This window comes from Rutilus rutilus (genome assembly GCF_951802725.1).
Source record: "Rutilus rutilus genome assembly, chromosome: 22".
NCBI lineage: Eukaryota > Metazoa > Chordata > Actinopteri > Cypriniformes > Leuciscidae > Rutilus > Rutilus rutilus.
In genome coordinates, this window is record NC_140227.1 from 22,224,166 (window position 1) to 22,236,169 (window position 12,004).

General features: G+C 37.7%; 1 protein-coding gene across 1 annotated transcript in view; it reads right to left on the reverse strand.

The window, feature by feature from the left end:
- Positions 1–12,004, reverse strand: part of eif4g3a (eukaryotic translation initiation factor 4 gamma, 3a) — a 53,735-nt gene that overhangs the window by 5,306 nt on the left and 36,425 nt on the right. The window contains exons 15-28 of the mRNA XM_084394982.1: positions 10,607–10,732; positions 9,788–9,937; positions 9,334–9,531; positions 9,052–9,198; positions 8,615–8,851; positions 6,059–6,163; positions 4,699–4,837; positions 3,761–3,864; positions 3,388–3,478; positions 3,132–3,252; positions 2,819–3,036; positions 2,621–2,739; positions 1,668–1,840; positions 808–933 (exon numbers count right to left, since the gene is read on the reverse strand). Coding sequence (XP_084251108.1) covers positions 808–933; positions 1,668–1,840; positions 2,621–2,739; positions 2,819–3,036; positions 3,132–3,252; positions 3,388–3,478; positions 3,761–3,864; positions 4,699–4,837; positions 6,059–6,163; positions 8,615–8,851; positions 9,052–9,198; positions 9,334–9,531; positions 9,788–9,937; positions 10,607–10,732 — 2,054 coding nt within the window. The remainder of the gene's footprint in view (positions 1–807; positions 934–1,667; positions 1,841–2,620; positions 2,740–2,818; positions 3,037–3,131; positions 3,253–3,387; positions 3,479–3,760; positions 3,865–4,698; positions 4,838–6,058; positions 6,164–8,614; positions 8,852–9,051; positions 9,199–9,333; positions 9,532–9,787; positions 9,938–10,606; positions 10,733–12,004) is intronic.

A 12,004-nucleotide genomic window follows, 5' to 3' on the forward strand; every position in this document is an offset into this window, starting at 1 on the left:
CATTTATTATTGATTGTAATAAATATTTCAATTCTCTCTTCGGTCTATTTAGTTGACTCTTAAAAGCATTTTACCACAATTCTGAAGCTCAATTTCAAGTTTTAGATGTATAATATAATATAACGTAATATAATATAATATAATGCCAGAAGACATGCTGGGATAGGTTCCAACATTCCACCACAAACCTACAGATATACTGTATATAAAGCATATAATATAATTTCTTGTTTTAGATGTAGTCATAATATAATATAATATAATATAATATAATATAATATAATATAATATAATATAATATAATATAATATAAAAGTTCACACTTTAGTTTAGGGTCCAATTCTACTATTAACTACGACTTCTGGCTCAATAAACACATAATTACTGCTTATTAATAGTTAGTATGATAGTTAAGTTTAGGTTAAGGGATGCAGAATATGGTCATACAGAATAAAGCATTGATATGTGCTTAATAAGTACTAATAAACAGCTAATATCCTAGTAATATGAATGCTAATAATCAACTAGTTAACAGTGAGAATTGGACCCTAAACTAAAGTTTTTACATGTTACCTAATATAATATCTTGACCTTGTACTGGAGCTTTAACAGTACATGCATTTGTTAAATCGTTCTTTGAAAGAAGATTCCACCTCAAAAGAACAAAAAAATCTGTTAATTAAGGACAACATGTAAATGGGTTTTAGGGGTGGAATGTCCTTTTATCACAAATTACACAAAAGGAACCAAACAGAACTCATAAGACTCTTCTCATTAAGTGTTTGATGTGACCAGTGGGGTCCTGACCTGAACAGCTCTCTCATGCTCATTCCTCCCTCTCTCAACAGAGGACTGAGCATCTCAGCCAGGTAAAGCCAAATGAAGGGAATATCTATGGCCATATCATCAGCCTGCTCCAACATCTCTGAAAATCTGTAGAGAGACAATCCATAACGCTTTAATACCATAGTATGAAAGTACATACATGCAAATTACAGTACATTTGATTTCAGGGTGTGTTTACACTTGTAGTTCAAAGAAGATGCATTTAGTCCTGGTTTGATTAGCGGTCACACTGTCATTTTTGAGACCGAACCTAAAAATCCAAAACAACACTTTTATGATGTATATTTTGCAACGGAACTTACCGAAAATCCAAACCAATGCTGTGTGCTGGGCTAAATGCGCTTATTGTATGAGTGTACATATGGTGGTACTTATACCAGCTTAGAACTCACAAACAGCTTATAAAATGTGTAAAAGAGTCGAAACAGTGCCAGAAATTCCTCCATTGCCCACAAACGAAGATCTGCTGCAAGGAGACGGCGGTTCAGACGGCTGTACCGAACTATAATGGGCAACGTAGGTCTTATGACAAAAAAAAACTAAAAACAGGTATGCTTGAGCATTCTGTCCTTTTTAGGGTCACATCTTGTTTTTAATTTGTTTAGATGTCTTTGGTCTGTGTTGCATTCATATTTCAGTTGATACCCTGTAATAGGACTGAAAATGTGAGTCTCAGTCTGCTTGTTTGGTGCGCACCAGGTTTCAGATGCCAGCGTTCACACTTCAACCGCACTAACAGAGCGATCTTACCAGTTTGTTTTAATTGAACCAAACCTGCCAAGTGTGAACACATCCTAAATGAAATGTGTGTATGTGCTCACCCTTTGTAGAGTTGAGAATGGGGTAAAATGCCCTTCTGAATAAACTGATAGTAGAGCAGTCCCATGTGCTCTCTGGCTTTCTGACTGCGCTCCAGTGTGCACTCCAGACCCATGCGTACAAACACATATAACAGAGAAGGCTGCTCCATCTCCACTACACACTGCACTGCCTCCTGCAAACAAACACGAAAACATTAACACTTCACAGTACTGAGTAACACTCAGATATTCAAGTTACTTTACACACACTGAATCAAACACAAAGAAAAGCTGGTAAAAACATAGACAGACACTATTACAATGAAATATAGACTTTCCAAATGCATCATTGTAGAAAAACTGGCACATACTGAAGACTTCCAACCACTACAAACTAGAATTCAGATTTGCCCAATAATGGACTGGGCAACATAATATTAACAATATGAAAAGATTATGCCAAAGTACATATGACAGCCTTTTAATCTGGGATTTTTCTTTTTAGCTAAACAGCAACACTACCTTGAGGTTACATGAATTTTAACATATAAATTGAAACTATGTTAATCCTATTTATACCAAATATTAATAGTAAGAAATACAGTACTATTCAAAAATGTAAAAAAAAGTTTTTTAAAGTTAAATTGTAATTTTTTTTTTAATGTCATTAAGCTTACCAAGGCTGCATTTTTTATTAACAAATTCAGTAAAAAACTGTAATATTGTGAAATATTATTACAATTTAAAATAATAATTTTCTAATTGAATATATTTTTAAATGTAATTTATTCCTGTGATGTCAAATCTGAATTTTCAGCAGCCATTACTCCAGTCTTCACTGTCGCATGATCTTACTGACCCCAAACTTTTGAACAATAGTGTATATTTAACCATTTGTGTTTCATTGTAAATGTAGAAAGGGTGTTTGGTACTGATTATGAGTGGTTTAGTATGAGGGCACTGTGATGCTGTACCTTGTAGTCATTAATATGCAGAAACTCATCGATGATGGACTTGGACTTCCGCTCAACCTCCTCCTCGGACAGGACGGGCTTCTCTGAAACACCAGAGACCTGCAGCGTCTCTGATTTCACTGCAATGAAGCAGAAGCTCAGTATTTCAAATATAAACTGCATAATTTCATTCACTAGTGTAAGAATGTCCTTCCTCACCCGTCTCTGTGGCTCTGTTGTTCTCTATCTCACATTTCTCCTCTGAGATGCTGGCTTTGCGAGGGGTGTGGTGTGAGTCGGGCCCCTCTCTCCGTGTCTCCTCAGGGGCCACGTTGTCCATTAGTTCCTTAGCACTGCTACCTCTGCTGAAGGGCCCCGGTTGCGACGGCCCCAAACTCACCGGCTTGTCACCGCGCTCACGACCGGTGCTGCCTCGACTGACAGAGACATGCAGAATGAATAGATGTCAAACTTTTAGAAAATTCAATTGTAAATTTGTATTCGAGCTCATCTGTTTTCAGATGTTGTTTACCTTCCCAGCGAGCGTCTGGAATCGGATTCGGAGATTTGGGCTGGAGGTGAGCTGGACTGAGCCGTGGACGACTGCAGCGCTGAATAACGGTTTAGGGTGCTACTGGCAGAGCGTGTCAACTCTGGAAATATGGGCGTACATACATGTAATATATAAATCAGTAATCTAAACTTTACTGAATGGGCATACAATTCAAGATACATGTTGGTAGGTTTAACAAAGTCTTGAACGATGTCATGCGTGGATGTTTCCTCACCAGAGTCACTGGCTTTGGCTCCGCCACTGCTGCCCTTTATCCAGTTGATCTGAGCCCGCGGACCCAGCTGAATCTTTTCATCGATTTGAGGCTGTGATGGGGGATTGGTTGAGGTTCAGGGATCATAGAGGGTATAAGAGAGAGCATTTACTAACTCACAAATGTTAAAATGCCTTATTATTGATTGTTGACATTGGCGCATGTGGTGTCAATGTCAACCTATTCTGTGCTGCACTTAACAACTGGGATTATAATCAGCAGGTGGCAGTGTTACTCCAATCAATTTTGTGCTGACATTTCAGATTGTATGCTCTGATTCACATCAAAAAATGTGTGAAATATGAAATGTGTGTGCAGAGACCCATCTCTTCACCTTCGAGATCTTGGGGATCTTTGTGGGGTCGATGGTCCTGCTGTTTTTAGTAGTGGGCACGGTGTTCCACGTCTCCTCCCTCTGCGACCGCTGTTCTCTCTGATCTGTAACCACAGCCACAGAGCAGCGTTACACAAGTTATGTCACAACACATCACCACTAAGCCAATCTTAGCCATTGAACATTGTTTACACAGTGACGGCCTCAAACACTGTAGTTGCAGCTGAGGCCTGGAAGAGTTTGGTTCTTGTTGTCGCCATGTTGAGAAGATGCTCTTTTCTGCATTTTGAAAACAAATCCACTTCCAAAGGATGAGGACTTGAATTGGTACGGTAAAACCTACGCCATCGTTACTGTTCATATCACTGTGTAAACAAGTGCTGAGGAAATACAGATATGGCAACTGGCATTTCGTTTCTGATGTGCGCTGTAAGCGGTAGACCAATCACAACAGACTGGGCCGTCTGACCAATCAGAGCAGAGTAAGCTCTCGGAGAGGAGGGGTTTAGAGAGACTGAATCCTTAATCTAACCGTTTCAGACACTGTGAGAAAAGAGGTGATACTGCAATGTATATTACGAGAAAATTGGATGCATGTAAACCTATTGTAGGAGAACCAAACAAAATCAGGAACCTTTAAATTAGCATAATATGGGCACTTTAAAATGATCAGTCAAGTTGCTGTTGCATGAACAAATTCAAAAGCACAATCAATCCTGGTTAACCATTAACGTGTTCTCCTCTACAAACAAGCCATTTGCTGTCTGGAAAGCCTGCTGTTCAAACAACATGTTCCCATTAATGTTTTGATCTTCTTACTTTATCTCAGAGTAAACCTGGAAATTTAAATGAGGTTTTGTCCTCTGGGTGGCGCTGTAGTTGGCCTGGTATGACTGGAGATACACTATAAAGCTGTAAGTGTGTGCTGTGGATCTCACCTGGCCTCCTCTTAATGTCCTTAGACAGAAGCTGCTGATGAACCTTCCTCTGTTCTTCCTGTTCCTCCAGCTTGGCCTCTTTATGGATCTGCTCTATGGTTTTAGGGCCCTGGTCTGCTCTCCGAGAAACCCAGTTATGCTAAACAATATAAATAAACAGGGAGATCAGATGTCTATGATTAATTGATCAGTGTCATTTTGGAAAATGGTTACATTCAACTTCATAACTATATAACACTACAAACCATTCGGATTTTTTAAAAGTTGGGTACAAGACAATGTTCCATCTTTTTGACTCTTCTCTTTCACACATTTTTATCACTTCAAAGTGAAAATTAAATCTGAGGAATGCAGGGGAGAGACACCAAGCTCAACAATGTTACGGGCAAACAGATGTGAACATTCTCATTGCCAAAATGTATGACCTTGCTGATTCTGATACTGTATTTAACCTTTGGCTGTTTCTGGGCATTTATAAACATTTATAATTGTCAAATTCTTAAATAAGGTATAATTGTCCATTTATTTTTATTTCATTTTGGAAAATATTTTAATAATGACCTAAAATATTATAATTATTATTTTTATCACACATACACCAACGTTCATAAGTTTGGGTTGGTAAGATATTTTCATGTTTTTGAAAGAAGTCTTTTATGTTCACCAAGGCTGCATTTATTTGATCAAAAATACAGTAGAAACATTAATATTGAGAATCATTATTGCAATGTAAAATAACTGTTTTATATTTGAATATAATTAAAAATGTAATTTATTCCAGTGATCCAAAGCTGATTTTTTTTTAGCATCATCATTTTAGTCTTCAGAGTCACATGAACCTTCAGAAATCATTCTAATATTCTGACAGTTGTGCTGCTTAATATTTTTGTAGATTTCTTTCAGGATTCTTTGATGAACAAAAGAACAGCATATTTGAAATAGATATCATTTGTAACATTATAACTACTATGACCTTTGATCAATTTAATGCGTCCTTGCTGAATAAAAGTATAAATTTCTTAAAAAAGACAAAACAATCGTACTGACCAGAAACTAGTGTGTATATACACATATACATATTTTTTTTTATCAAATGTTATGTATTCTTTGAAAGGACAATTTGCAATAATAGATGGAAAGTATACACTTATTATGATTACAAAAAAGGAAACCCAAAGAAAGCCATAAATTCAAAACGCTTATGAAAGGGCATCATAATAGCTTAAAAATTAAATAAGATACTACACAAATGTTCTTGCTTCTTTCTGTTACTTGTATAAAAACCAGGCTTTTATAAAGTCTGGCAATGGCTATCAGTGCACACAAACAAACACAAATCACAATCCCCCCCGGCACTCACCAGTCTCAGATCTATCACATCCTGTACCATGAACCGTATCCGTGACGATGTCTTGCGTTCTTTGACAATTTTCTCCATCTGGTTGAAGTATTGGTCCATACGGGGCTATTCAAGGACACAGAGAAGAGGGTGATGAAGAATACATCAGTTCAATATCAAAGACTGAGTTCATGAGTCCATGGGCCCTTGTCAATCACAACTTGCTTCTCTGAAAAAATATTGATTATAAAATAAGACAGATCTTTTTTTACTGTGGCAATGATGTTTGATCATACAGCACAGATCTTCTTGTCTGTACCCATCCATTATTTAGGACATATAGGGAGTCATCTTAAATCTAAAAATAATGTTTTGAGACAAAGACCTGCACTTAGCGCCTAAATCAACAAGGTCTATAAACGCAGAACCTATTTCCCAACCTGATTCCCTGCTAGCTGAAAAACGCCCGAAGTTCCTGCCGCAAGGTCAGCGAGAAAGGAAGGATGGATACAGAAAATATTTTAATTTACCCTCTTGCCTAATACTTAGCTCTAGGGTTTATGGCCGTCTGTTGGGCCCAGCTGGAACACATTTAGACTGCATGTGTGTACAACGTTCAGAACACTTTCACTCCCATGCCTGATTATTCCTCATTCATCTGCTTTGCACTGCAGCATATTTAAATGACTGTTTTTTCCAGCTTAGTCCTCTTGTAGAGCTAATGGCATTTTAATTAAGTATTTCAAAAGACAAAAGTTTTTCAACATCTTCACAATCAGATTAAAGATAAAAATCTCAAAATTACACAATCGTGCCATAATGGTAAGAAGCTGTGCTGGGGAACTTTTTTTTCTTTTTTTCAGGCAAACCTTTTGGCCATACTCTGAACACCACTGTAAAAAAGCTGGACACAGACACAGATCTGGTCATCTTAGTAAATAAGCATGTACGGAATACTATCCTACATGTACTTGTCGTACTGCGGTATGTACTATGTATATTGTTCATGCTATAGATGCACATTTTTTCTATGCATAAAATACCAAGATGAGACAAAATTTGCCGAAATGTACAGTATACAACAGAGCACACTGTAAAGAATTCAATTTCACGCAATGCAACACCTTACAGTTAACACCTTACAGCTTGAGCTCGAGTGGCCTGCTGAGTGCTAGCTTTCAAGGGTATTGGACTGATTTATTAGTAGCCTACTTTAACAAACAAACAAACAGCAGAGGCATGCTGAAGATATGGCAAGTGAACAACAGCAATTATGTGGTTAGTTAAGAATTCATAGAAAAATTCTGCTTTTGAGTGTCCTCTCGTTCTAAATAAAGCTCCAATCATTGTACACTGTAGCTTCAGACAGGACGCCCACAGGCACCTCACGAAGCGTCTGATGCATATTGCACACAAAAATGTCAAAAGCTTTCTGAAAATGGCAAACCCCAGTCTGATTAGCTGGATTCATGCAATGTCCAATGGAGAAACAAAATTGTTTACCACACTCTGGGCTTTGAAGGTGAAACCAATTACAGGATTTGCCAATATTTTCAAGGTTCTGGCATTGAATCTTTGGAAATTCAAGAATTTTCTTTGAGGAACTTAGAAGAACATCTGAACATGATTTCAGATTTAGCTGCCCCTAAACATCTTGTAATTTTGGACCCTTTACTTGCCTATAAGGTTTGAAATTACCCTTCTGCAAATATCTACAAGCCATACTGTGAATATTTTGTTCTTGACGTTATGTAGATGGTTCTTGTGGAATCATATGAGTCAATCTCCAGCTTGCAGTAAAAACTGCACCAGTAAAAAAAGTGGAAGATACATATTGAATTTGTTAGTGGTAGTGATATGAGCAGTGTTTCACATAAACTATAATGATACATCTAATTTAACTCAAAAACAACTGCTCATGTTTTTGTATATATATAAAATACATCTTATGCATTTTTAGGCACAAAACTCTTCTTTCATAAACATTAAAACATCTAAGCAACCCCAAACTTTTAAACAATAGCGTGTGTTTGCCACATGGAGGTCTGGACAATCTTTAGAATGCTAGATAAACTGCAAAATTTTCCACTAAGGTGTGCAAGTTGTGACAGATGTTTTCTTTAATAGAGGGTTTGCATGTCTTTAATTTGAATATCTTGAGTGACTTACAGTTTATCAGCGAGGGTCAGACTGTCACTCTTACAATCCAACTTTAACTATGTATCATATAAATCAACCAAATGTTACACCAAAAAATGTTTGTACTCGTATTTGGTGCTTGACGAATGTTAATTTTGCACCCTACTTGTTAATTAGGTACCGTTTCGTGTAAGACAGCAGTTCTTGACCAGTTTTGCAAAGTGGAGCATGCTTTTGCTTTTAGCGAGATGCTTTACAGTGGTTCTAGTCTCCATCAAGGTCATATGAGATTACTTATATAAAAAGCTAAATATATTGACCTTGGATGCACCATGAGCCTTTACAATTTCCCTTTCCAAGGAACTTTCACCAATGATCTAGCGAAATTCGAATCAATACGGCTCCAGAATGAATAATAACAAACTGCTGGCGAGTTACCTTGGCTTTCTCGAAGTCAAGGTCTTTGCCGATGGTGGTGAGGAGTCTGCAGAGGCACTCCAAGCTCTCGTCGTCATGGTTTTTTAGTAGTTTTACCACACAGTCATGCATGATGGGCTCTGTCAGCATCTTGAGCTTGAACAGCTCACCGATGAATTTGATATTTCCTGTGGAGCGACGCCGGGCCTTGTCCTTCGCCTCCTCGAGCTCCTCTTGCATTCTTTCCCTTTCTGAGGGCTATGAGAGAAAGAGAGTTTCATTTAAATCGCATCATGCTTTTAATGATGTCTTTAAAAGAATAGTGCACCAAAAAAAGAATGATGCCATTATTTACCCCTCCCCCTCCTAGTGAATATAGTACATCAATAAGCATTACAGACAAAAAGTCAAACAAGCAAGTCTAAATTAAGTCTTGATAATAATTATTGAATATTTACTGATGTGGCAGAGTCCAGCTCCTTTTGTTTTCTCTCAAGTACGACGTCGTCCACTTTGTCCCTCTCAAATTCCTTCTGACAGCGGTTCAATAGCAGCTTCCGGAAGTTTACTGTTGTATTAGGTTTGTCTGCAGTGGGCACTTTTAGCTACAATTGGATCGGATATGTCCATGACATATTGAATAAAAGAATAATGTGAGGTAAAATAATGGACAGTCAGAAGAAAACAGACATGGAAATTTTGCAATGTGCACAATTAATGCCAAAGTGCATTGAACATACCGTGGCCAGGCAGCGACACATGTTGGCGTAGGCCACAGAGAAGCTAGGCTCATCGATGGCCTTCTCAAACACAAGGTCAATGACTCCTTTGAGCCTTTCTTCTGTGTTGATTGTGAGATCCGTTACCTGCTTCATCAGCTGATTGAACATCTGGGGTGTGAGCTTATTCAAAATGCTACGAACTTTCCGGAACAACTCCTGAAGTGCCAGAAAACAGATTGCCGACACAGCGGTTAACAGCGTTCAAAACAACCTTAGAACAAAATAAACACGCTTTCTAAAGAGACAAAACAGGACTCAAAGGACGTGAGAGCGTCAAACAAATCCCAGTGCCTGACAAGAACAAAAGCATCCACGTGACAACCTCATCATCTAGTTCAAACTCCAGAGTGCTTCTTTTACTGTGAATGAGTACACTCACGGATAATCGTAATAAAAGAACATGAATTCGCACCTGGGTTTTCAGGGCATCTGGGTCTTCTGGGACACTCTCTCTCTTCATCCCAGGTTTCCAGGCGTTCTCCGATTTCTTGAGCTGAACGTCATCGATCACGGAAACGTTTACAATGATCTTGCGTGGAGGGGGTCGTCGCACATGCATAAGCTAAAGTGATAAAGTGTAAAGTGCAGTTTAAAATGTAGAAAATAGCAAATCTTATTTATAAATCAAAAGAAAAAATATTTATAATATTTTGCAAAATTAAGCACATTTTAATGTATAACGTAATTTAAGTGCAAGTAATTTTTTTAGTTTGTATTTGTATCTCACTCTCAAATAGTGATTTTCATTAGATTTTATTTCTTTATTGTAATACTTTGTTGATTTTTTTACAGTAATTTTTTTATTAAATCAACAAAGGCATTGATATATATTTTATATTTGATAATATTTTATATATTATTTAGAATTTAAATAATATATCATTATTTTATTTCACATTGTTGTTGTTTTTTCACTAATGCAGTAATTCGAATTTGGGATGTGGTTAATTGTTATGAAAATAACATCATAATGGCCCTAAAAATAGGTTTCATTTACTTTATGGAAATGCAATTCATGAATTCTTTCTTTTGATTTTGGGGTGACACATGACCCAGATATTCTCCATCAGAAGTTTCTTGATATGGATAGATTCATCAACAAAATTGCTACATGTTCTCCCAAATTGCTCAATCATGCCTGAAGGGGTTAAAAGATTAGGATATTTTGTGTGAGAAAACCTATTTTTGGTATTTCGGTCTGCTAAAAAGCATACGAGTTATAATAACTCACTGGGGCTCCACGTCCTCCTGGCATCTGCCTGCTGAAGTCAGCAAAAGCAGGAGTAAAATCCTGGGGAGCGCTTCTGGAAATCAACCTGGGGTCCACAGACCTCAGCGGCAGCTTGTTTTGGTTAATCTGAAACAGAAGAGATGATTTCCATGACTTATCCAGCAGGGAGCGCAGTGAGAAACAGAGCTGTGACATGAATGAAACCCCAGATGTCCCTCCCCTCCTGCTTATGCTGATCTTGGACTAGCTGTATCTATCTGTAGCTTTATCACGATCAGTATGTGAGAAACTGGTTTGAGATCAGCCTTTCCTTGTCCTACAGCACTGATGGGCAAACAATATTTGCCATGGAGACTAGCTCCATTTGTTATTTATATATCAACAACATGTTCAACGATTTATGCTCCAGTCATCTTGTGATGGAGGGAACAGGAACGGCCAGAAACAGATGTGAGCGAGTACGCATGCAGAGTAAAATCTAGGAACTGAAATGGGAAACTGAAAGTAGAGAGCATGTTTAGAACAACAGAAACAAGTGTTGTCGGAAACAGTAACTGAGAAAGCATAAACAAATGACAATGACAAGCTAGCTATTAACTTTCTCATATCAACAGATTAGACTTAAGTTTAAGACTATGCAGGGGCAGGGCATTTATTTTCTATAGTCTTTAGGCTAAATGATGCCTACTGCCAAGTATGACATAACCGTAATGCAATTTTAATGGAAACAGGACGTCTAGGGAGTTTCATGGCTGAAGAGTGCAGCTCAGCTTAAGTTTAGAAGTCAGGGGAACATACTTGTGCATTACTGTGCTTTTCACGTTTTAAGCACCAAAAGAGGAAAATGCTATGTCCATATTTGCAGGGTTTTTTTAGGAAGTAGACAAAGAATGTGCTTTTGACACTTAAAATGATTAGGATCACCCCGTTAAACTGAGTAGTCAGGTTCATTAGTGTAAAACCTGGGTTAGGATTTTGAGGTTAAAGCTGCAGTCCGTAACTTTTTTTTGTTCAACATTTATAAAATTTATATAAGCAGCGAGTACATCATGAATCCGTGTTCCAAACCGTGTTTTTGTCTTATCCTGAATCACTACGGTGCATCTATAAGTGTTTATATTCAGACTATTTTAGACTGGTACCAACTGCAGAGTAGCCCAGTGACTCGTCATAGACATAAACAGAGAGAAGTAGCTCCGCCTACAATGTTCTTCCGCAAGACGCATGCAGTTCTGTTTATTAACCGCTAGAGCGTTATGGACTGCAGCTTTAATAACACTGATCAGACATTGGACAAGGGACCCGTATTTTAACTGCTTGTTCATTTGTGGAAAGTGTTCAAATTAAAAATGTCAACAAAGCATGTATGGTTATGTATATTTAATGAAGCAAGAATTG